Genomic DNA, 27,462 nt, shown 5'->3' on the forward strand with positions numbered 1-27,462 from the left:
ATAGGCAGCTGGGGGTTGGGGGCAGCCCGTACCTGCCTGCTGTACCTGGCTTGCATGCAAAAATATGGCGAAGCCCATGTCATTTTTGGGGGGGGGCAAATCACTCCTGCATACAGTCCTGGATGGAGGATGCTGAGCCTTGTAGTTCTGCAGCTGCTGTCTGCTCTCCTGCATACACTATTGGATGGAGTATGTTGAGCCTTGTAGTTCTGCTCGCCCTGCCTCTCCCTCCAGCATACAGTCCTGGATGGAGCATGCTGAGCCTTGTAGTTCTGCAGCTGCCTGCTCTCCTGCATACACTAGTGGAGAATGAAGAACATATTGAAGAAGGAAATGACATCAGACTTTTTTTTTTCTTTTTTTTTCTTCAACAATCTTGAATGGACTTCCAGTTATGCGCACTACATGAGTTTGAAGCCGTGACACGTACACCCGGCTTCATAGTGCACATGACTGAAACTCCGGGGTCATGCGTACTGAGCCAAACTCCAGTGTCAGGCGGCGATGGTAGCGGAGAGGTGAGTGAGATCATCCTGTGACGCTGCACATTCATTAGCATGATAAGCACACCCACAGGAGTGCACTCGCATGCTAATGGAGCCGACTAGCCAGGGGAACTAATGCCCAGGGGACTAGTCCCTTCACTCATTAGCATATAATAAAATATATTTAGAAATCCTTTTTCTGAAGATCCCTTTATCTATGCTAGTGTATATGTGTCGCCCTGGGCAAGCCAGGAGACACAGGTCACACACCACCACACCTTACATCCCAGGTAGGAACAACACAGCTAACCAGAAATCCTTGTTGCCTTCCTCCAGAGGCTGATGATTCACACCAGGGGGTGGGCCAGGCGGTTGGCTCCGCCCACCAAGGAGGTCACAGCTCTGGAGGCGGGAGAAACCAGGCAGTCAGCTCAGGGACGAGCTTGAGAAAACAACAGAGACAGCTCAGGGAGGAGCAGGAGTGAGGAGCTAAGATGAGCTAAGTAAGTGAAAGTGAAAGTAGAAAAGTGGAAAAGGAGGAAAGCAAGTGAGGTGACAAGAAAGAAGGAAAGCCTGAAGGGTCCAGCTTTGTGTAGGACCAGGTCAGCAAGGTCAGCAACGGCGGTGACTGTCTGGAGGGGGACCGTTTGGAAGTTCCTGGAAGGACCCCGTTGGCTGTGTGCCCGGCGGTCTGGAGCAGTGTTCCGAAGGACAGTCAGCACCAGGGCAGGGGCCTCTCGGACCCCGGCAAGGCTAGGAGTCGCCAAATTTGCCAAATCCGTCAGTGAAGAGGACGTAGATCCCCCAACAACAAAGTCCCGATTGAAGGCAACAGCCCAGCGAGAGTAGAAGAGACACCGCCACCGCCAAGGCACCCGTTTCTTAGGGCCAGCGCCTGCGGGCAAAGAGTAGAGCTCCCCCGGTCCAGCTTGAAGCCGGGGAGCGGGTTACCGGTGGGGACCCATCGCAACCAACAAGTACATCAAGGTGCAAGGAAAAGGGACATCACCGTCACCTACCGGGAGAGCAAGTGCAGCCGTCCGTGGGACCGTCTATCCAGCCGTTTGGTTTACCGTAAAAACTGCGTCACGTCTCAGGCTGAGTGAGTACCACAGTGCCGCAAGGCACAGCGCTGCCCACGCGTCCCTGCGCCCACCAGGCCCTGCACCTCACAAACCATCACCGGGCCCCGGGGTCACCAACCCCTACCCACGGAGGGGCAACACAACACCTGGCTGCTCCGCATCACCATCCCCGGGAGCCCCGTATAGAGCAGCGGTGGTGAAATCACCACAACCGTGGGTGGAGTCACGGACAATAATCATCCCCACACCCAACAACCCCCTTTCACTCACGGGCGAGGAGTGCCGCTCGAGAAACCCCCGGGATCCGGCCCACCGCTCGAGCCACCACTGAGCAGCAGCCGCCGGACCCGAGCAGAAGGGGGTGAGCGTAGTGTGCTGACACCCTCCTCCCCGCCCGCGACAACTTGGCGTCACGAACAGGATCTTACCGCTCTGCCGTCTGGTAGAGATGCGCCTTGTTACCGCCGGAGGTATCCGGCAGAAAAATTTCAGAAGCCGCCATCTTTGGCGCGAAAAGTTCCCGCTCGAGCGTCTTCTCGAGCAGTAGAGGCGTGAAGGCCAAAACCCCGCCCTGAGAGAGGAGGGGCCGGAAAGAGCTAAGGGGGACGCGATGGCGGCTGGCCGCATGTGAGCGCGGCTGTGGAAGCAGGGACGCCAGGACCTTGCGGCCATTTATTGGTTCCTGGAAGAGGCCACTGCTAAAGATGCTGAGTCCGACCAACAACACCGTGGTCCCCGCGCCCGGCATGGCGGCATGGGTGGAAGTCCGGACCGCCCAGCTAAGCAGCCGTCTGCAGGTCCGCATGCAGCTCCTCCTGGAGGAGTGGGAGGCCGACATGGTGGAAGTGGTGGCTGCTATGTGGAGATGCGAGGTGGAGGAAAATTTGGAGGAACGGGTAAGAGACCCACGTCCCTGTATTCCCGAGGGATCGGCCGCTGCGGCTGAGGGGCCCGGCCTACACCCGTTCACCCTGCTGCCTCTCCCGCTACCCGCGTTAGCTGCTGCTGCCCCACCACTAGGCCCGCTACCACCACCACCGGTAGCGGTACCCTGCCAATCCGCCCCGGCGGACCGACCTGCAGCAGAAGCTCATGACCACCCTGAACCGCTTCTATGGAAGAAGCCAAAGGCTGAGCCCGTCAGCAAAGATGCACCGGAGGCACGGCGGGGATGTAGCTGCCAGGAGGCAGAGGAGGCCATGTCACAGCGGGGTCCCTCATTACTGAAGGTGCCGGTCGTAGCCGACACGGAGGGACTCTGGCTGGGTCCGTCCCCCGCACACGCTGAATCGGAGCAAACAGAAAGTGCGACGGCAACAGCAGCTGCGCAGGGAGATCGATGCCCGAGAGGGGTGTAGAGCGGATGTGCATGCCCGCATGAATATGGAGGAAGATGACCCGCAGCTAGCTACCATCGGGGTCCACGGCGGTGCACCATGTGAAGGTGGCACTAGAGCCCCGCGATTGAGGATGGACTGCTAAGCCGGCGGTCCTCCGCCTAAAAGTTATCCCCGTTGGGACCACCATTTTGTTTGTTTGAAAATGATGAAAAATGATGATTACCGAAGTTTCACCTGATTGTCTTTGTGATTGCAACCGGCTGGAGCCGGCACCGTTGTCCCCGTGGGGACCGTTAAAAAGTTTTTGCATGGGAACTATCCATGGACAAGCCCGTGAACTTGCAGGGCAACCACAAACGTTAAGTGGCTTGTAAATATGTTGTTTACCGTTACCGTTTTCCGCAATGCCGCCTCCGGAGAGGCAGGTTGGAGGGAGGGCCCTGAGCAGAGCAGGCTAGGGCCCAGCCACCAAAGGAACCGGTGGCTACCCTCTGGAGGGAAGGACAGATCCCGCTCGGGTACCGTGTGCTGGACTGTGGGTCAAGGGGTGCTGCCTGGGTTTTAGGGGCAGCATCAGGGCCAGGTTGCTTGGGTGGGAGAGAGCGGAAACCGAAACCGTGAACCGTTATGCAACATTAAAAGAAATGTGCCTTCCGTCTTGGGAAGAGTTATTATTAAAAATGTAAATATGTTATATCACTATGTTATCTTTTTCAGAAAAATAAAACCGGTGTTGGACGGCAGCCCGCAGACGGTCTGCATTTTGCTAAGGGGGAATGTGTCGCCCTGGGCAAGCCAGGGGACACAGGTCACACACCACCACACCTTACATCCCAGGTAGGAACAACACAGCTAACCAGAAATCCTTGTTGCCTTCCTCCAGAGGCTGATGATTCACACCAGGGGGTGGGCCAGGCGGTTGGCTCCGCCCACCGAGGAGGTCACAGCTCTGGAGGCGGGAGAAACCAGGCAGTCAGCTCAGGGACAAGCTTGAGAAAACAACAGAGACAGCTCAGGGAGGAGCAGGAGTGAGGAGCTAAGATGAGCTAAGTAAGTGAAAGTGAAAGTAGAAAAGTGGAAAAGGAGGAAAGCAAGTGAGGTGACAAGAAAGAAGGAAAGCCTGAAGGGTCCAGCTTTGTGTAGGACCAGGTCAGCAAGGTCAGCAACGGCGGTGACTGTCTGGAGGGGGACCGTTTGGAAGTTCCTGGAAGGACCCCGTTGGCTGTGTGCCCGGCGGTCTGGAGCAGTGTTCCGAAGGACAGTCAGCACCAGGGCAGGGGCCTCTCGGACCCCGGCAAGGCTAGGAGTCGCCAAATTTGCCAAATCCGTCAGTGAAGGGGACGTAGATCCCCCAACAACAAAGTCCCGATTGAAGGCAACAGCCCAGCGAGAGTAGAAGAGACACCGCCACCGCCAAGGCACCCGTTTCTTAGGGCCAGCGCCTGCGGGCAAAGAGTAGAGCTCCCCCGGTCCAGCTTGAAGCCGGGGAGCGGGTTACCGGTGGGGACCCATCGCAACCAACAAGTACATCAAGGTGCAAGGAAAAGGGACATCACCGTCACCTACCGGGAGAGCAAGTGCAGCCGTCCGTGGGACCGTCTATCCAGCCGTTTGGTTTACCGTAAAAACTGCGTCACGTCTCAGGCTGAGTGAGTACCACAGTGCCGCAAGGCACAGCGCTGCCCCCGCGTCCCTGCGCCCACCAGGCCCTGCACCTCACAAACCATCACCGGGCCCCGGGGTCACCAACCCCTACCCACGGAGGGGCAACACAACACCTGGCTGCTCCGCATCACCATCCCCGGGAGCCCCGTATAGAGCAGCGGTGGTGAAATCACCACAACCGTGGGTGGAGTCACGGACAATAATCATCCCCACACCCAACAACCCCCTTTCACTCACGGGCGAGGAGTGCCGCTCGAGAAACCCCCGGGATCCGGCCCACCGCTCGAGCCACCACTGAGCAGCAGCCGCCGGACCCGAGCAGAAGGGGGTGAGCGTAGTGTGCTGACACCCTCCTCCCCGCCCGCGACATATACATGGACAGTTAGGCAGGGATCAGCAATATACATCCAGAACTGCTCATGGTTCTGGGTGCATTTTGGACCTGACAGGTTACCTTTAATTGGGTTTTCTACCACTTTCTTTTATTTTAAATATGGCCAAAATGTGCTAAAATAATAACACACATACTCCTACCTACCTCCATTGGCTGCAGCAGTCACATGCCGACAGTGCTGGAAGACAAGGAGACACCAGGAGATTTATCCAGTCATTCAAGAGAATCATAAAGGATTGATGGATAAGTGTTATTATTTTTATATCAGACCAGGCCATATGTTAAATAAAATAATGGGGTGGAAAACACCTTTAACATGGTATAGAATATGACAGACCAAAATATAAAATTAATTGAAGTCCTGTCCCTGATCCCGCAGTAGCAGCTTTCTGCAATTATCTTACAATTCAGTACTTTTGTAGCCAAAGTTATTTGTCAGTCTTTGGGGATGCTAGTATACCTGACCCTCTATTGTACATTCATACTTCAACTCATTGTCCATTCATCTCCATTATCTTTCTGCTGACTCTTTTAAAATCAATGTAGTATTTATTAGACAAAATATCATCTTCACCTACTCGAGATGTTCTTCCTGCCAAGAAAATAACAGGTTACTGGGAAATATCACACTATTTTTCTCTGGTCTGTAATAGCTCAGTTCTCTGACTTATAATCTAAATGTCTATGGTGGACAAATCAATAAAAATATACGGTAAGTACAAAAAGAACATTTTTTTAAATTAAATGACAAAGTATAAACTGACCTCAGAGGGTTAGGAATTAAAGGAAATCTTTGATCCTCATTTGATCCTATTTTGTCTTGTAGTGTAATTAGAAATGAAGAATATATAAAGAATCAAATATATACATCTAAGGAAAACAATTATTTATCCTTCATTCCTCTTTTCTGCAATCTTGTATCTGGTTGTGAGACAACTGACTGCAGTAGGAGTTGTGCTCTGTGGTTCAGTCACTTTTTTCTGTTATCTGTTAGGCCCCTTTCACACATCAGTTTTTTGCCATCAGTCACAATCCGTCGAATTTTGAAAAAAAACGGATCCGGCGACATTTCTCATCGACTTGTATTAGTGATGGATTGCGATGGATGGCTCCACATTTCCTCTGACGGTCAACGGATCTAAAAATGGTTGTCCGTCGGCTGGAGACGATGGCCAAATTAAGGTTTTTTGTGTATGTGGAAAAAAAGAGACAGCAACGGATCCGTCGCTGTTCATCGTTTGGTAGAATGGAAGCCTATGGGTGTAGGATCCGTCATAGTCCATCAAATGACGGAATCCGGCGTCGCATTCCGATTTTTTTAACTGAGCATGCTAGCCCCAGCTAGTCGGATCCGTCAAAGAACAGATCCATCGCATCAGTTTAGCCACAATCTGCGACCAATCCGTCTAGAAAATGGATTGTGACTGACAACAAAAAACTGATGCATGAAAGGGGCCTTAATAAAAAGTGTAAGATATTGTTAGAAAATTACCCCTACTTTCTGAGGAGCAACAGAGGATCCAAGACACACACTCATTTATTAGTCAACAAGAGTGATGAGCGAGTGTTCAGTACTCGAATCAAGCCGGTCGGACACTTGTAGGGGATTTGCTCAAGTAACTATACTCGTTAAGTATGGAACTCAATTTGAAATCCAAGCATTTTTCTGATAGACCCTGCCTGGGGGCAGTAAAGTTGCTGACATGGATGGAAACAGTGCTCTAATGGATGGGGAAGATGCCTGACAACTCTGACTCCCATCTCTCTGCTGGGAACAATGTTGTCAGAGTATTAAGCCACTTTTATGAAATGACAATAAAACATACACAACCAAAGATAAAATGGATTTTAGAGAAAAAAAATGTTAGGAAACATTCTTTTCTGTATAATGACATGTACATAAAGTAAATTAAAAAAGTGAAAAACAAATGCTTCCTCCACCCTTTAGGCTATGTTCACACATAGTATTTGTGCACTTTCTCATTGTATTCAATAATGTTAAAATGCTGAAACAATTGGCATGCTGCTTCTTTCAAAAATGTGCGCACACGGCTTTTTGCCGCAGATTTGGTGCGGTTTTTGTTCATAACCTTTCTGCAGTCCTTCACCAGCAAAGTCTATGGGAAATCCAAAATGGTGTGCACACACTGCATTTTTGTTCCCTACAGGTTTTGCTGCAGAATTTCTGCAGCAAAAAGAAGTAGCATGTCACTTTTTTCTGCAGGTACCTGCGGTTTTACCATAGATAATGGTTAAAAACCGCAGGGACCTACCTGCGGAAAAACCGCACCAAAACTGCAACAAACTACGGTAAAACCACATGCGGCTTTTGGGTGCGTTTTGGTGCATTTTCTTGCATCGGGTACGGAATTCTGCCAGAGGGTGTGGATTTTTCTTAAGAAACACAAATTTCCCAGTGCGCACAGACCCTTAATCAGGTAAAAAAAAACAAAAAAGTTTGTGTACATTAGATTTATGAAATCTCCTTGTTTTAGCTGATTCTGTAAAAAATCATATCAATTTGCACAAAACCTCATGAGAAAAGATTATAAAAAAACGCAGAAAAATAATGCAGTGTGAAACTTAGCCTTAATAGCCGGGCCATTGCTCACATTATTTCACCATATTTATTTACACCCTGGAAGACACATAGATGAGGGCCTAACATTAAGTTTGGAATCACAGATAGCACACGGAGAGCACATTAACAGCACACGCTGAACGCACACACACGGGACATACATACACATACGCACCTACACCACGGACCATACCAAATGTGTGTTTTTATCATGGACGTGTGACGTGTGAAGGGGCCCAAGCAAGATTTTTCTTGCTCAAGAGTGCATCATAAATCCCCAAAAATGCAGTAATTCAACATTGCCTTAATAAGCAAAAGTGTCAATTTTTGTGTCATTTATATAGTATTTCAGGGTGATTCCAATTTTTTTCTAAGAACATCAAGCAGGTTAAATGTATTTTTTCAAAGGGCTCAATGATTGGAAAAGAAAATAAAAGAAATAATATTCACCCTTACCGATGCCCTATAGTTGCTGTTCCAATGTTTTGTTAAGCAGGAAATGTTACACTTACACTTATTGAGCAAAGAAGTGACCCAGAACAGCTAGTGACTGGTTAAGTGAGCATTTCTGGTGTGTTGAGATGGGACAGGCCATGGAAACCATTGTTGCATGGTAAGGGTCGAACTAAAGCCTACTTTACAAGTTTCAATTTCGCATACAATATCGTATGCGATTTGCAACGCCCCCATCGTATGCGCGGTACGTTCAATTTGTTGAAAGTGCCGCACAGACGATTCACCCCCGTCACACGCACTTACCCGTCCATATGACCTCGATGTGGGTGGCGAACATCCACTTCCTGGTGTGGGAGGGACGTTCGGCATCATATCGACGTCATGCGGCAGCCGGCCAATAGAAGCAGAGGGGCGGAGATGAGACGGACGTATACATCCCGCACACCTCCTTCCTTCCGCATTGTCGGCGGGAGCCGCGGACGGAGGTAAGCTGTCGTTCAATGTTCCCGGGGTGTCACACACTGCGATGTGTGCTGCTGCGGGAACATTGAACAACCTCATGTTCATTTTTTGAGGAATGAACGACGTGCATGCGATGAACGGATTTTCGTTCAATCGCAATTGCACGGAGGTTTTACACACTACAATTATACTTACGATGCCGGATGTGCGTCACTTACGATGTGACCCCGCCGACACACCGTAAGATTTATTGTAGCGTGTAAAGCGGGATTAAGAGATACAAAGGATCATTGTACACGGACAAGCAAAAGGGTAACAATGTTTTTAACGTTTGACTTTCAGGTTCCATATCTCCCCATCCAATACAACTTTGATCATGAGACTACCATCATTTTATACACAATCATCTTGACTATCTCATACATAAATTTTGCTTGTAACTATTTGGCATATGATTAGTTATTCAGATTCTTATTGTGTTAGCACGGTAGCTCAGTGGTTAACACTGCAGTCTTGCAGTGCTGTGGTTCTGGGTTTAAATCTCACCAAAGACAACATCTGCAAGGAGTTTGTATGTTCTCCCCGTGTTTGCATGGGTTTCCTCCGGGTCTCCGGTTTCCTCTCACACTACAAAGACATATAGATAGGGAATTTAGAATGTGAGCACCAATGGGGACAGTGTTCCTGTAAAGCGCTGCGGAATATGTTAGCGCTATATAAAAATTAAGATTTTATTTTTTGTTGCTGCATTGTTATTTTTTTGCTCCTAAAAATCTAAATATTACAATTTTTATTATTTTGTTAGTATTTTGTAATTCCACCTTTGGCTTTCAACACTCCCTGAATTCTTCTGGGCATGCTCTCGATCAGACTCAAGCATGTCTCTTATATACGTTCCTAATGTTGGTGCACACTGGTCAACTCACGGGTATATATACAACTCTACCTACAAGGTTTTGATTGGGTTGAGGTCTGGTGACTGTGGGGGCCAATCCAGCACCTCTACTTCATTGTCATTGAACCATTTCTTTTCAACATATTCTGCGGGCTGTTGTTGTGCTTGAATACTTTGTCGTTCTTTTCATACCCATAGTACTGGAGTGTACGAAGTAACTCGTCTTGTAGGATACTCACACATAGCTCAACATTGAAACTACCATTGAACCTGGTCAAGAATCCAATGACTTTGGCTGTGAAATAACCCCATATCATCAGGCTTTTTCCTCCGAACTTGACTGTTCCTTCAATTTGTCAATCCATTAGCCTTTTTTTCCCTTGTTTGTTCCAGACCCATTTGTACCTATCAGAGCCTAGTCTATTGACTTTCATTTCATCACTCCAAATCACTTGTTTCTTATGTTCTACTGTGCACTTTTCATATTTTTTGCAAAGTCGAAGTTGAGACTTCTTTACCTTTTTTCGGCCATCATTCCAGACTTGTGTAACATGCATCACATGGATGTCTATGATCTCACTATTATGAAGCACATGAGCCACCTTTAATGCTGTGTTTGTCGCGCCAGAACTGATAGACCTTGTGATAAGCTAACTTGTTGACTGATATTTTGCCAGGAAGTCCACCTATTGGCTTTTGAATGGCTAAACGGACTTAATTTTGTATTCTTCTAACTGTCATGGCCTCACATGATGCAGGTTGGTAATTTTATTGACCTAGAGACCGCTATCTATGAGCTGGATGATGTTGTTGCTCTTTTATTGGGAAATCTTCTTCATGGCTGCACCTTGATTCAAACCAGTGACTTTCGCTTGGGAATCAACCTAATAAAACACTGAACTTAACCATAGAGCCCTAACTAAAACATAACATTTATTAATTATATTAAAATGGTCTGAAACCACATAACATAAGTAGCAAATCGGTGCACAGAAGGAAGGAGGAAAAAATCCCTACAACATCCACTCCCTCATTAGTGGATATTGTAGGGATTTTTTTCCACCTCCCTTCAGTGCACCGATAGAGGAAGAAAAAGATTTTTCAAATACCAGGAGCAAAACAGTAACAATGCAGTGACATGACAAGAATCTGCATAAGTAATCATATGCTAAATAGTTGAAAGTCAAGTTTAAGCATGTGATGGCCAGGATAATTGTCTTTAAAATTAAGGTAGTTTCACACTCAGAGCTATAGTGGATGGTTAGATATGAAGCCTGAAAGTCAAAAGTTCAAAACATTGTTACCCTTTTGCTCGTCAGTGTAGCTGAGATTTTCTCATTTTATTTTTTTTTTCTGTTACTAATTGAATTTTATGAACAGATAAGGTAAAATAGTGTAAATGTGACGCCCTGACAAAAACAGGTAGTCACAGATAGGCCCCCGCATAACACCTTCCCTCACACAGGTAACACACAGCCAACCTGAAAACCTAGTCACCCCCCTTAGGGAAAGATAGGCATACCAGTGGGCGGGACCAGGTGGTTGGACACACGCACCCCGGGGTCTAGACAGCCCGGGGCGGGAAAACAAACAGATCAGTTGAGTAGTGCAAGTTGAAAGGAGTGTGGGCAGGAGCTAGGTTCAAGTTGAACGATGCCAGGGTTGGAGCCCTGGTGCCTTGGATAGGAGGCAGATGGTGGTCTCCGTCAGCAGGAGATGGGAAGACGGCTCGGCAGAACCGAGGTGGACCGGGACAGGGTTGTAGTCTGCCGGTACTGACACAGGGAACCGACCCGGAAACCGTAGCACAGAGGGGGTACTCGGACCCTAAAGCCAGGACCGGCAACCAGCGGCTTAGCTAATTAACTGTTTGAGGGCAGGATTATAGGTCCTGTCCCACCTAAAGTCCCTCATAGAAGACAACAGCCCCCGATAGGGATAGAGGGCCACCGCGAGGGCCCATAGATTCCATGGGCCAGCGTCTGCAGGCACAGCTCCTCAGGCCACATCCAGCCGGGAGCGGACTCCTGGGTTCCATACCAGGCAGTCCACCATACACAAACAAGTGCAGAGGAAAGAACAGTGACCACCAGCCTGGGTGGGGGACGCGAATGCAACCGGCCGCGGCGGCCGGCCACCAGCATCTTGGTTTACCAGAAGACTCGTGTGATTCATTTGCTGTGAGTAACCAATTATCCCCTTGCACATCCGGGCATACTGTACCGTTGCCATCGCTACACCCTGCACAAAGACACTGGGTCCCGGGGCAACCATCCCTACCCATGGAGGGGCTAACATCCAGCTGCCACTACATCTCCCCTGGGTGCCCCATAATAGCAGCGGTGGTGTCCCACTTCACCACACACCGTGGGTGGCATCACGAACTTAATACGGCCTAGCCCGTACATCTACGTCCCCCCTTTTATTCGGCCCCCCGGGTCCGGAGACCCTCAAACCACTCCCCGGAAGGTCCGGGCCCGAGCAGCTGAGGCTGCTGGCACGGGGGTGGCACATAATGAAATTACAAGAATGTATTGCTACGTAGTTATATTTATACAGGATTCTTAGCTAAATATTTGGAAAAGTATGAACATTATAGCAAGCTTCAATGTATAAAAGTTTTTTCTATAAAGATTAATTACTTGTTTGTTCGCAGGTTGATTCACATGGCAACATTCTGCTCACAACTCTCGAGATCCGAAATGAAGTCAGTGGATCAGAAGTCTTAACTAGTACTATTGATCCGCGAGCTACCATGTTCTCCTACGACAGTGCAAGCATCCAGTATCGAAAGCCAATCGCCAATAGAGATATGTACAGCAGAAGCAATCTGGATAGGCACATAGTCCACAAAAAAGGCCGCTTAAGGAGAAGCGCCTCCCAAATGAAGATTAAAATTCCTGATTTGACTGATGTCAATGGTATAGACAGATGGTCGAGAATGATATTCCCTGTTGCATTTACTTTCTTTAATGTTGTGTATTGGCTCTATTATGTACACTAACTTATGCAGTTAGATCACCCTTTTGAAGACAGTAGTTCTATTTTTCTGATCCTGAAGGGACTGCATTAGCAATAGTGCTGCAAATTCAAGGTAAGATATTCAGCCATTAAAATGATTTTAGTGTTTGCACACTACATTTAATTTTCAACTGGTAGGTATTTTAGAAAGCAAGATCTTAGCTTTTACTGAAAATAATTTGTTGTCTTCTGAACTGGAAGACAGAAATGACTCCAATACATTATGGTGAGAAAAAGCTTTATACATATATTATACATTGTGTTTCAGTCCTAACCTCTTGGCTGCAAAAGGAAAATCCCAGCAACACATTGCAGGGAAGAGATTAGGACACCGGTCTGCACACATTTTATACTTTCAATAGATTTATCTGAAAAGCCTTTTTTACACATCAGATCATTGTTTTTTACGAATACAGAAATGCCATTAAAGTCAAGTTGAGGTTTACAGCTACATGTCAACACTTTTGGTAATTGGACACCAAAAGCATGGACATATCATTGTCATGGTCAATATAATATGCCAGGTAGCATACTAAGGATATACGCTTATCCTAAATAGGTTCATTATGTAACATAGAAATGAATGTTCACTGCCAAAACCCCTTTAGACCCTTTTCGCGACAAAGTATATGGTTCATTGACTGAAATGCCATCACGGCACGCTATAAAAGAGCCCAAAAAGCACTCAAAATGATAAAACAACTAATAGAATTAACACGGAGTTATGGGATCAATAGGTTTGGCACCCAAGGAAAATATGTATTTTTGAGTGTCCCATGAACATATACAATACACTGATGTACGTACAGGGTTGTAGCTTCGCCACGTTGGAGCTTTAATTGTACGTTCTGACAGCCTTAAATGAAAACAAGTTATGGCAAATAGCACTATTTTCCAAACTTGTTGTGGTCAGGTGAAGAAAGAAGAGGATAGTTGATTGTAGCCACTCATGGCTTCTTTAATTCCTGAGGTTTTTCATCACTGACCACAAGGGCCTCTTAAAAAGACAAATAAAAACTCTGGTAATTGATGTTTTCCCATGCAGATTATTTATTTTTAGCCCCTTTCACACCAACTGATTGCTGACTACTAGAGATGAGCGGACCCATGGAAGTTCGAGTTCACCGGGTTCAGCCGAACTTTATCTAAGGGTTCGGTTCCACTTGCGTTTTGCACAGACAAGTGCAATCCGATAAAATATCGGTCTGCATTTACACTAGTGCAAAACTATGGGGTAGTGTCCATCTGCAATTCATTTCTCAAGCCGCATCGGCCTGAGAAATGAATCGCAGCATGCTGTGTTTGGCAGCAATTCTTGGCTCACGCACCCCCATTCAAGTCTATGGGTGTGTGTGAAACATCGCACTGCGCTGGATATCATCTGTACACAGAGACAGGCCAGGGATAAAGTGCTCCCTCCCTCTTCTCCGCAGCTTTGATACGATCACAAGATCGTATTACAGTCGCATGACCCTCGGCTGATGCTCGCAGCAGAGGGTCATTAGAATATCGCTTCCAATGGTCTTGCATCAGAAGCTATGTGTAAGTGGAACCGTACCCTAAAGTTCAGTGCAGGGCTCGAACTTGACCTTAACTTGATTCCAGAGCTTGAACCCCATTGGAAGTCATTGATTGGGCAGTTTGGCTCTCCACCCACATACAGCCAGCCATATACAGAGCATTTACAGGAGAAGGAGGGCAAGGGTATTTTTTGAGGACGCACTACATCCAAAAACAGTGTTTTACCCTCATTGAGATCCATTCAGAGACTGCAAGCGATTCGCACAGGGTCGATCTCCGATCATACCTGATCACACAGATGCTCGTTCGAGTGGGTAGCATACAAAGCGCACCCGAACTCCGTCACAGATTTTTTTTTTTTTAAAAGTCCATGTTTGGTATGAACCCCGAACTTTACAGTTTGGATTCGCTCATCTCTCCTCACTACCACAGTCCATCAAGTGTATGATTACCGGCTGTCTGCACAGAATCTATTCTGGATTTTAGATATGACTGCAGGATATTGAAAAAGAAGATCGGTAGCTATCCACAAAAAGTCTTTTTTCTATTCATTCATTGTTGCAGAGTATTTCAAACTTGAAAAATATTTTCAGCAGAAGTTGAAATTTTGCAACAACAGGTGAATAAAGAAGAAAAACCTTTCTTCCATTTTGGAGGTCTGTCTGTCTAAATTTTGGATTGTTAGTGGGATTGATTGGTCGAGATACAAGTAGCTTCCACCGTTGTAGAGAGACTTTAATTTTTCATATTGCTGCTTTGTGCTTATTAGATTTTACACCTTGTAATAATTGAAATGTTGATCCTCTATTAAAAGGGTTTTTAGGAGTTTACAAAAATTTGGCTAAGACCTCATTCAAACGTCCATTTTTTACATGTTCTATTAGTGTTTTTCAAGGCTAAAACACGTACACATTAAAGTTTATGGTGCTATTCACATGTCCGCTGTTTTTTGCAAACTGTGTGTCTGCAAAAAATTTATGCAGACATGTCTGTTTTTTTGACTGGTGTCACAAATCACAACTACCCATTCAAGGCTATGGGTCCGTAAAAATTATGGAAAGCACATGGATGGCACCAGTGTCTAGTCCTTGAGCTGCTTGGGATTAATATTGTAATGTATAGGAGAAGATTTGTCATTTATTTCATTTTTTTTTCATACGAGAAAATCATTGATGAAACTCTGATGATAAAAACTGACACTGACCAAACTCTGATGAAAATCGGATCCAATACACTGATGATACTCGGACTTCTGAATGAGGTCTACAGACATTACATTACAAAAAAGGAGAAAAAAACATTACCTACCTGGTAAATTCTTTGTCCATCAGTGCCCTGCCTGGGCGCCCCATCCTAGTCTGGAGGAGGCTGACATAGATCATTGAGGCCCATGATTGGCTGCAGTGGTTACGTGGATAAATGGCATGACTAGGGGGCAATTTACTCATTCTGATAAATAAACTGAAACTGTCAGGGAACAATAGATCAGCAGCACTAAGACAACCAGATTCTCCAGGTAAATAATGTATTTATTTATACTATATACCATTTTTTGTTATATTTTAGCCAAATTTTCGTCAATCCCAAAAATCACTTTAAGTCTGGGAGAGAGAGAATTCATTTTAAACAACACAAGTGCCTCGACGCAATCAAACCTTGTGACTAAGTGCAATGCCCAAAAATGAGAATATACCTATCACCAGAACTACCAATAATGATCACTATATATCAAATGCTTTGAATTATTTCACAAGGAATAAAATTATAGTCTTTGGGTGACCTCGGAATTAAAAAAAAAAATATCAAGTGACAAAAAAGACTTTCGAGGGAAAATAAACGGATGCAGAAAAACTTTACCTTTTAAATTACCCTTGTATCAGTGTACACAAACTTGCTAATTAATAACATTCATAATATTCGAGAAAACAAGATTTAATCCTATAAAAACATAGATGTATAATGGGGGCTACAGAGATTTGTGACATCAAGATAAAGTAATGAGGCAGAGACTAAGACAAAAAAAATCATAAGCCAATACATACCAAACTAGAGGTGAGCAAACCCTTGGAGGTTCGGTTCGGAGGGCACAATCGAACTTCAGATAATGTTCGGTTTGTGACCCAGATTCCACCCAAACAGTATGTATCTCCACCTACATGTAGAACACTTAGGGGAGGGTGGGCTTGGTTTTCCATTTTTTTCGTTTGTGTGTGTACACATTACATCTGATCATGTTGATTTTACCCCCAGTGAAAGCTGCTCTAACTCTGCACGTGGCTCGCAAAGGGCTGAGCATCATTCATACCCAAGAACAGTGCTGCTCGCTTGAGTGGTTTTCACTCCTAACTCACTCAAACTTCGAACCCGAACTCTGTTATTTTTTAAGTCTGTGTCAAAACCCGAACCTCGAACCTAGAACTTCAGGTTCGCTCATCTCTACACCTAACTAATGTAAATCATAGTGGTGTCTAGAATACACTTTTTGGGGTTACTTCTCTTCAACTTGAATTAAAGTTCTTAGAATTTGAAATAAATCAAGAAAATGTTCCCATTTCCATATTACCATGTTGTTGGAATCCAAAACAAGGCCAAATCAGTCAAGAACTGGCTAAGAGACGTGAAGCCTAAAGCCTTGTGATAGACTCGTCAAAATCTAGATATCTCCGACAAGGAATACCTAATGAATGACCTAAATGGATGTATACTAAGACAACCTCACATTTTAAAGGTACTAGAGATGAGCGGACCCATAGAATTTCAGGCTCTGTGGTTTCAGCTTGACTTTAGATAAAGTTTAGTTTGGGACCTGGACTTGACCTGAACTCCAATGGAAGTCACAGATTGTCAGTTCGGCTCTCCTCCCACATATAGCCAGCCATAAACAGAGCACTTCTGGGGGAGGGTATGGTTTTTCTATTTTTTTTTTCTGTATACACTACATCTGATAACACTGATCTTACCACCAGTGAGAGGCATTCAGAGACTGCAAGCAGCTCGCACTGGACTGAGTATTGAGTGTACCTGCGCACAAGCTCACTCAAGGGATTAGCATACATAAAGCACCCAACCTCCGAACTGGAACACTGATTTTTTTTGTAAAGTCTTTGTTCAGTACTTTCCTGTTCAGGTTCACTCATCTCTAATTAACATATATAAAGCACTTGAACTGCAAACTCATACACTAATTTTTTTAAGAGTCCGTGTTTGGTACAAACACAAAACTTTACAGTTCGGGTTCGCTCACCTCTAAAAGAGGATTTTTTTAAGTGTGAAGTCAAGTTCACAAAGACTTATAAAAAAAAAATGCAATACAGCCAAAATATTTCCCCCAAAATTTAGCAAACCTTGCGCACAATTACTATATGCGTCCATAGTGGGATATTTTTTATTTTAACTATTTCCCCTAAAAAAAAGATCATACATTTGTTTTACTCTTCAGTTTTATGGGTTATGTAGTCACTTTAAAAATAGAAAAAGTTTGGAGCAGATATGTCTTCTTTTTGGGTTCTTACAACCTGTAATTTTTACTAATGGTGTGTAGACTTTTTTTTTATCAGTTGTGCCACATTTCACATACACACATATAAAATGTAAAAAATGTAATATAGTCAAGAGAAAACTCGTTTTTATATATTTGTTTTTAACAATGAGACAAAGGCCAATTGTGGCAAATCTGAACCGACATTAGGGTTACAGTTATTTGTTAATTTTTTAATATGTACACAGTGCCAATATTTTGCAGGGTCACAGACACACATTTAAATTGTAAATGTGTTTGCTATACAGTAGGAACAAAGGTGCCTAATGTATACACAATCAGTACTTGTACTGAAGATTTTACAGTTTTATCAGAGCTGGAATCATAAATTAAAGGTCTCTGTATTGATAAAAAAAATCTCAGATTTTATTACCTTCATTTTGGAGACTATGTTTTGCCCAATACAGGTAGATTGTAAATGTAAATCACTGATTTCACTCATTTTCTACTTTTGTTTGTATATCTGACATGAATTGGTACAACATTAAGTTTAGAGTTATTCCTACAGCCTTGTCCTGGATTGCTGCACCTCAATGATATATTTGTGTGATCCCCAAACCTTCATTGTTATCTACAAAAAGCTACATAGACAATTTTTGGGGCTACACAATGCAACGGAGTCCATTTACGGATATATATATATATATATTAGAGGATTTTTTTGACAATTTAATACATACATTTTTTCCTACCATGTCACCCAAGGAAATTGCCTATTTTGCCCACCCCAAGTCCCAACCCGATTTTTCCTATGAAGTTGTTCACACGAATAATATCTCACATCCATAACTACAGACAGTGCGTAGAGTGTTACCAGGATTTTCACCATTTCAATTGCAATTTTTTCCACTGCCATTCAATGATATTTGGCGAGATCCTATTCTTAAGCATCGTACTGTACATTGCTGCTAATTTTTGGTACAGATTCTTCAATGACAATTTGTCATAGTGCAGAAATAGCAACTTAGACTGTGATCCCAACATAAAAAAAATCACATCAGCAAGCCTACACACAAATAAGAAATGAGGACATCCCATCAGTGATCAGTGATCATAGAGATATACAAATCCAATCCATGCAAGCAAAGCTCACATTTTACAGTTAGCGCTACACATTGCCTCTTCAAGATCAAGCATATAACGCCTGCGGCAAATCACGTTTTATTACTATTTTGATGAGATTGTTTTTTGTATTATTTGAGTAAAATATTCTAGAAATGCTTCTATGGAAAACAAGTCCCAGATTTTATGCATAGCTTAAAGGGGTTATCCATTACTTTTACATTGATGGCCTATCTTTACGATAGCTTTGGAAAAAGGTATTGCGCTCGAGTAGGGGTCCAGTTCATATATTGTTACAAAAACAACCTCGGCACTCAAATTTGCGATAATGGGAAGATTTTTTTATAGCTATCAAAAAGAAATTGACGTTTCGGTCACATATAACTGACCTTCGTCAGACTAGGAACTGATTGATAAATGTTGTAAGGAGCCATGGAAACAGCTCCTGGGAAAGCGACAGCCATTGCTATTAAAAATCTTCCTAGTATCAAAATTTTGAGTGCCGACATTATTTCTAGCCTTAGGATAGGTCATCAGTGTCTGATGGGCCGGGGTACAACACCCAGCATCCCCAGCGATCTGCTGTCTTGGTGCCGGCGGCGGTAATAGGTGCTCAAAAATGCTCAGTTCCGGAGCTGCACTGACTTCTGATAATGGCCATGATCGGGTACTGCACATCCACCTTCTATTGGTTTGAATGGGAGGCGGATGTGCAGTACCCTGCCACGGTCGCTATCAGTTGACGGGGCAGCTCCAGAACTGAGCCTTTTTGGTCACCTGCTGTCGCCATCGGCACTAACAACAGCTGAATGGGTTTGCGGTGTATCAGACCCCGGTCTATCAGACATTGATGACCTATCTTAAAGATATGTAATCAATGGAAAATTAGTGGCCAACCTTTTTAACATCAGCTCTTTTCCCCATTGAACACATTGAAAAAAACTACCTAAATAACATACTGTGGTAAGAAACCTAATTGCATTGTGCAATATTTGTGAGTGTAGTATCACATCCGTTTCCTCCACATCTTAGAAAATGGACAGTCCGATTATTTTGATCAGATGTGGAGAGAAAAAAAAAATGTCTCCACCGTAAAATCGGGTTAAGCTCAGATGTCATCTAAGTGTGGTCTAATTTTTTGCGCTGACTTTTAGGCACCGGTGCTTGAGTCTAGATTCTATCTTGGCGCCCCCTTTAAACCTTGATCAGGGCTGTTTTAAATTTTGATGATTGTATTCTACATTTTATAGTTAAAAAAAATACAGGGAATTAATAAATATATATTGCATTACTATGTGCAATGTATTGTAACTAATAGTAATAATATTAATAGAGTAGAGGTAAACGTAATGTAATAATGCAAAAATGTAATGATGCATACTATATGTAATATGTGTATATCATTACTGCTAATAAAACTATAAATTGATGAAACCTTCAATTAAAAATAAAATGATTACATATTACATTACATCAATCTCTAGTTTAGTAATATTAATACTTGGCTAATTTTATGTCAAAAATTAAATTTGGATTATTTAAATAATAATGCCACAAAAATCTTAATCTAATCTTTGGCAGAAATAATTTACATTGTTCTTCTTTTTTTATTTTCCAATCTAAGTCACTCCATGGTTTGAAGAGGTTGTCCAGGATTAGAAAAGCATGGTTGCTCTCTTAGGCTATGTCCGCACTTTGCGTCGCCCTAGTTGCAGTTCTAAACGCATCCTTTGGCAGAAATTGCTTTTGTCAAAGTTGCTTTTGACCACTAAATCGTGGTAAATAGGCATGCGTTTTTACCGTGTTTTAGCCGCGTTTTAGCACTTTTTACCTGCTTTTCAATTGCGTTTAGACAGATGCGTGTTGAACATTAAGACACTGCTAAAGTTTAAACAGTCAAACACAATGAAAAAAAGTGGAAAAAAAGGAACACATAATTATTGAAATCATAACGAAAATAGTTATATTTCATATAATTATAGCGGTTTTATACTATTTATCGCTAAAATTGCATTAAAATTATATTTTGCATTATTTTAATTGTCGGAATATGTGTGTGTGTAAAGGGACATATCATTTCATTATTTTGATGTCAGAAAAGCATGCGTTTATGTAGTGAAAAACGCATTCTTTCTGCAGCTAAAAAGCAGGTAAAACGCTGGAATTTTGATGTTTCTTGCTTTTTACAACTTCTCATTGACTTCAATGTTAGCAAAACGCAGCCCAAATGGAAAAACAATTGACATGCTGCTTCTTTGAATGCAGAGTTTTTGCCCAAAATTGTGCAAATTAAACGCAGCGTTTGAAAACGCAAAGTGCGCACAAGAAATCCCCATTTCACATAGACTTTGCATTTTGGCATGAAAATGCTGTAGTTCAAAACGGACCTAAAAAGCAGCTGAAACGCAGATGGAAACCGAAAGTGCGGACACAGCCTTACAGAAAAGGTGCCCTCCCTGACCATGGGTTGGGTCTGACATTGTGAGTTTCATTGAAGTTAATTGAGAGAGCTGCAATACTGGAGACAACCTGTGGAAAGGTGTGGTGCTGTTTTTTAGAGGGAAAAAAAGCAGACAGAATTATTTCATATCCACAACTTGCAGATTAAATTTTTCCAATGTCATCTTTGGGATGTGTCCTTGTTACCTTAAACTCAGCAAATCCTAGGAATTTCATGGTTTTATTCTTAAAACTATACAGTAAAAGAAAGTACAGCATAAGGATTAATGGAGTGCCATCTTCCCAACACTCTGTACGTGTCATATGAGTACAAGTCCCGCAGACACAATGCTTCAGCTGTTATAGGTCACTGATTAGAGAACGGATATAAAGCCGAAACTCAGTGCTGTCATAGGCCTTATAGCAATAGTCTATGTGACACGCAACAGGGAGACCAATATCCACACACTGGAGTCTGTAGCAATTTATTTTAACCATTAGGGTATGTGCCTGCTGCATCCTGGACATGGCGTGCCCTGACCTGCGGGGCCACGAGTTTCATCTGCATAAGACCACAGCTGCTCATGTCCATGATCCGGGCTCGGTCAGTTGTGGTCGCTCACTGTGGGTGGTCTCCCTGGAGAAAACACTTGTGGCTCCACAGCAATAAATTGTCATGCTGAAGCTCAGGAAGCCGAACCACAGGTCAATTTTCGGTGTGGGGAAAAAAAAGCATAGTGGGCTGAGGATTTCTATAAATCCCATCCACTGTGCTTGTACTGTACAATGCAGCATTTTGGACACAGCATAAAAACACTGCATCCAAAGCGCTGTGAACCCTGATTGTGGGCACTTACCCTTAGCTTACCCTTAGGCTGCATGCCTACTATCAGGGTTCACAGCGTTTCGGATGCACTGTGTTTTTACTGTGTCCAAAACAATGCGTTGTACAGTACAAGCACAGTGGATAGGATTTATAGAAATCCCGTACTCACTGTGCTTGTTTTTCCCGCAGCAAAAACTGACCTACGTTGCGACTTCCCGAGCCACAGCATTTGATAGTAATATTTCATGCAATTATTCCATCTAGGGTGGAGACACTTCTTGTTTCACATAATCTTTTCAGGTTGTGCTTTGTACAGTAGGTGCAAAATTATTAATTTCATCATACAAGGGCACACTGTACTATTTTACTGGAAGCAGATGAACCAGATGACAATAGTTGATACTTCTTTCCTCTGCGCAGTGACCTCTGCACATACCACAGAGCATGCCCACAGCACTCTCTGAAGTCTAACATGCACACAACATGCTCTGTCTTATCTTTGATATTACTGGGTTCACGCTGTAAAAACAAATCTCGGGAACGTCATTACTCGCAGCAGCTTAGGCAATATGGACACCCCATATTCATGTAAAGAACATTTTAAAATCAAATACTATCAGGAAATAAAAACAGATTTAAGAAAATAATATTTTTTGGTACATACTTTTATATGTGAATAAAATAAGGCAATTGATTTCCTTCTATCTCCCAGTTGTGTGCACAACTATACATACCTGGAGGGCCACATTAATCTGAGATGGTTGAGAGCCACATCCAGTGCCATACCTTCACCACCCCATATCTGGAGAGGTGACACCCACAGTCCTCCATTAGCGGTTTTGAGACACATCCAGTGCCATCCCTTCTCTACACCCCATCTGGAGGGGTGACACCCTAAAGTTCCTCATTGATGTTTTGAGCCACATCCAGTGCCATACTTTCTCTACCCCCCAACTGGAAGGGTGACACCCACAGTCTCCCATTACCGGTTTTGAGACACTTCCAGTGTCATCCCTTCTCCACCCCCCCCCATTTGGAGGGGTAACACCCATACTCCCCCATTGCCATTATAACAGCAAGCTTTCCCTACATGAGGCACCAAGACCTTGTGCCACCCTCTCTTATAAGCAATATGCTTACATTCAAGGGTTCCCACTTTACCCCCGTTTGGTTATCTCAAGAGTCAGACACTGCCACCATGCTATCGCAACACTCTTCAAGCACTCTTTAACTGGCAGTACTTTCCTTTATCCAGCTTACCATATGTATCTTCCCTTTGTGGCCAGTATATGTGCACCCAGATCTTCTCTTTCGTGTAGGGCTATTTACAGAAGTCACCATCTGGAGATCTTCTCTTCAATGTGACAGTCATGAGACACCCATCACGGGCCCGTGAGTCATTTGTGGCTCCCGACCCACAGGATGGGGAAACCTGTCATAGCTTATAAATTAAATTATGAGACGCAACAATACTGTGTATATTCTTACCCTATCCACTGTGGTACAATAATGATTATTACCTCCCAGCTTTTCCAAAGCTGCTAATCCTGTACATATATGTTAATCCTTTAGATAGATTCTTTAGAATAACCAGCACCAGTTTATATTAGATCAGTTAGTGGAAAAAAATAACAAACTATTGCTATGTTTAAGTCCAATACACTAGATAATTCGCCCTTGTTGCACATCATGGCTGAATATAGTGCCTTATACAGCAGTATTACATTTCCTTGGAAATTAACATACAGTGTAACCCTTTTAATTGCACTAAGAATTGGAGGGATTATATTTTATTTTCTAAATGTTTCATACTTAACATTTAGACTACAAAATTCATGACATTTAAGACTCAACCCCTTTGAGCAGGGCATAGATATAGTAGGTGTAGAAGGTGCAATCATATCTAGACCCCAGAGCTTAGAGGGTCCAAAAAGGTCCCTTTGACCACATGAAAAGACTATTAATATTAAAGACCTCAAACTTCAGGAAAAGAAGGTGTTAATGTCATGCTGCCAAAGAAATTCCAAATGGCAATGTAGGAACGTGATGTTTTGTTTCGGAGATTTGTGTCTCCTTCATCAGGACAAGAAATCACATTTCCTAGGTAATTTTGCTGCAACCTCCAGCAGGAATGGTCCAGGGCCTTAGAATTCAGAGCCTAATCCTGTCATGGTGCCTCCAACGGCCCCGGCAATCCACAGGTTGGTAGGCAAATGTAACAGGGAATACAGTAGTAAGGAAAAGTAAGTAGGTGGTCGCAGGGGCTGATTCCATAGTCCAGCTAAGTGTAGTGCCTAAGCTCCCTGGTCTGATTTGACTTTCATATGGTTCCTGGCATGCGCAGACACCCAGGTCATATGGCATGAGGTAGTAGCCAGGGTGCATGCAATCCCACAAAAAACACAGACACCGGAGGTTTCATGAACAAACAGAGGGAACTTTTACTGCTCATAAACTGCAGAGTAGACAATGCATCCTATAAGCCGGTCCATATAACAGTTTCCACAACCTATATTACAGTTCCCTCCTTAGCAGCAGGATTAACTTTCCCTCATCTGAGCTCTGAGAGGATCTTAGCATCAGGCATCTATAACTGTCTTGGCTTTGAGCAGTTTGTGGCTTTCTGGATCCTCCTATGTTCAGGGCCTATCGTGATTTAGACTAAATAGCAGCCTGGATTTTTCCTTTCCACAGAAAGTTTCCTTCTTCTTACCAGACAACTGTCTTTACAGGATAGAAGTGCCTGAAAGTAGGCCAACTGACTCCAGTGTTCATACACTTCTCCCACCAAACTAAGTCCTCACCTCCTGAGTCCTCAGACACAGACATTTTTTTTCTTCAGTCAAAAAATGTCCTCACTGCTGCTTCACTTCCTTATACCATATCAGGTAAAGGTAGTTTTGAGAAAGGCCAGCAGAGGTCAGTGTAGATGCTAAAACTTTTGGAACAAGTCTTCAGAAGGCACAGATAATGTCCAACCTTACAGAAAAACACATGGCCCATAAGGGGACATTCTAGTAGTGTCTACTCTGGGTCACTACAATGTGATTTCTTGTCCGAATGATGGAGACATAGATGTCTAAAATGCATTGACTTAATAAAACATCATGTTCCTACATTGCCATCAGGAATTTCTTTGGCAGTACGGCATTAACCCCTTCTTTCCCTGAATGTTGATTGCCTCTTTATGTGGGGCTGTGGCAGCCGTTTTCACATGTGCGGTTCATTGTTTGCGGCTTCTCCCAACCCGACAAGGTGAGCCTTATTGCAGTCATATCTCCAGGTTTACCAGGGTAAGACCCTATTGCACTTTTTTTTCTTGTAGTGTGATTAATATTAAAGAACTGTGATATTTAGGGGCCTCAATGAAGATTTAATATGGGGCCCCATAAGCTTCGGGTTACGCCACTGCTTTTGAGCATGACTTTATTAAACAAATCCTCACAAGAAAATTGAGATTATAGGAAAGAAAGAGTAATACTCTATCTTGAAGTTGCTTTACATAGTAAAGGAGGAAGTGTATTAGACCTCTTCACACAGGGCAGACATGATGCAATATTTTATGAGCTATAGCCAAAATTCAGAATTGTATCCAAAAATATTTCCTTATAATGTAATTTTCTAAATCCTTCATTTTCACTGCATAAAATACAAATAATTGAAATGCAAATGGAAAATTTTAAATCTATTTGGTTCTCTGGAAGAGCCTTCAGCAGGCTGAATCTATACATCTATATAGTCGGTTAATTGACGCTGGGCTTTCTAAACATGGGGCCTATTTCATCAAGCAGTTGTGCAAAAATTTTGCTTCCTTTCGGCAAGCTCCGGCAATTTAATTTTTTAAGTGGGCAAAGCTTGGCCAAGAGGGGACCAAGCATGGCTAACAAATTCATCACAATTTATACCACAAAACCCTCCGACTGGAATACATTTCTTAATTAACTTGGTGCATCCTATTACCACACACCATTCGTCACCACCAGTTTTGATGTATCAAAGTCTTAATATGAAGGCGTAGTATGGGTGCATTGGCCATAAAGACAGGCCATGCAACTGCTCTGAGGCCCCTACGAAAATTGGGTTCATTTCAAGTTGGCCATCTCCCAATTATTATTAAACAAAATCGAAAAATAGGTTGGGAATAATGTAAAATAAAAGTATTTCAGTTAATTGAATTACCCAGCTGCAGTGGTCCCTATTAGTATTCATAGAGATGACATTCTGCCATCAGTCACTTGACCACTGCAGAAAGTCACTGACCTCAGCAGCACCTTTTCCACGTACAGTACATGACTGGTGAAGGTATTGGTGGACAGAATGTCATTGCTCGTCTTAATAGTGGCAAGGAATTCAAAAGGCAAGTAATTTCTTTATCACATTCCCCAATACTGCACAAATTTTTGTATTATCCCAAAAAACCTCTTTAAAATGAACCTGCCATCAGGTTTTATTGCACCCAATTGATCTCACCTGTGTTAGGTTGCTGCAATGTAAATTAATTCTTTGTTTTTTAATCCTTTATTTGATTTCCTAGTAATCGCGTTTCCAATTTTTGTAAATGAGCCGCTAGTGCGGGAGGTTTGACTCTGCACTTACAGTTCTCTTGAAAAAAATGTTTCCATAAACATGGGAAGTTATCGGGATCATAATCCCAACTACTGGGCAACCCCAATACCAACATCAAATAATGGGCACCAAACGCCGGAAAAGATTAGTAATAAAATATATATCTTTATTGGTAAATTGCAACTTCATAAAAAATGAAGAGAACAATGTCATAAGGATTTATTCAAAATATACAGGATAGAAGTTGAGGCAAAAAAGCAGGCGAGTGTACAAGTACACAGATTGATTATAATTAATGAACAGTGTCCTAGATCAGAATATGCAATAACAATCCATATGCAGTAGCTCGGTTAGGAGGAAAGAAAATTACATTACTCAGAAACAATCAATCTGGCAACCTCAGCAAGTGGGAAGACAGAGGTTAAATCCATCTTAACAACTACATAGTAATGCAAAGTAATTTACCCATATCAGTACTGTGTCCCAAGCACACCCCCGTACACCCCGACGCACGTTTCACAAAATGCTTCTTCAGAGGGGGAGGACTTACAGTTCTCTGGCCTCTCTCTCATTTTGCCCTTCTACCACCATCTTCTGGTCACTCTCTTGTCTGAATGAGCTGCCTTGCCTGTCAGAGATTTCAAGCAGGTACCGTCATTGCTTTATGCAGAGCATGAGCAGTCAAATCCTGATGATGTTTTGAGAGCCAGACTTTGGATCTCCACATGTGCCACCCCAGGGAATGATGGCATCTGCATGAGATCTCCGGTAGGGGAGGCATACCCCTCCTAAGAGAGTGACCTGTCATTCAGTGGGTGGAGAGTAAAATAGGAGTGAAGCTGGAGAGCCCCTGCACTTGTTTCTCATTTACATAAAAATTGGAAAAGCAATTACTTGGGAATGAAATAAAAGACTGAAAAAACTAATCTATGGATTCAGTCTGCATTATGGCAATTTAACACAGATTCAATCAGTTGAGCACATTAAAATCTGCTGAAAAGAATTTGCGATTTATGAAATTCTTTAATCTACTATTGAAATTAACTTCAAGATGGAAATGTTTTAAATTCTTTCGTAGTTTGTAGGATAGGGCAATATGTCCTTCCTGTCATGCCCTAGGTTAGAT

At 43.4% G+C, this 27,462-nt stretch overlaps 1 protein-coding gene across 1 annotated transcript in view; it reads left to right on the forward strand.

The window, feature by feature from the left end:
- Positions 1-19,129, forward strand: part of GABRB1 (gamma-aminobutyric acid type A receptor subunit beta1) — an 841,994-nt gene extending 822,865 nt beyond the window's left edge. Inside the window, exon 9 of the mRNA XM_075347011.1 lies at positions 12,020-19,129. Coding sequence (XP_075203126.1) covers positions 12,020-12,367 — 348 coding nt within the window. The 3' untranslated portion in view covers positions 12,368-19,129. The remainder of the gene's footprint in view (positions 1-12,019) is intronic.
- Positions 19,130-27,462: the final 8,333 nt, after the last annotated feature.

This window comes from Anomaloglossus baeobatrachus, chromosome 1, assembly GCF_048569485.1.
Source record: "Anomaloglossus baeobatrachus isolate aAnoBae1 chromosome 1, aAnoBae1.hap1, whole genome shotgun sequence".
Taxonomy (NCBI): Eukaryota; Metazoa; Chordata; class Amphibia; order Anura; family Aromobatidae; genus Anomaloglossus; species Anomaloglossus baeobatrachus.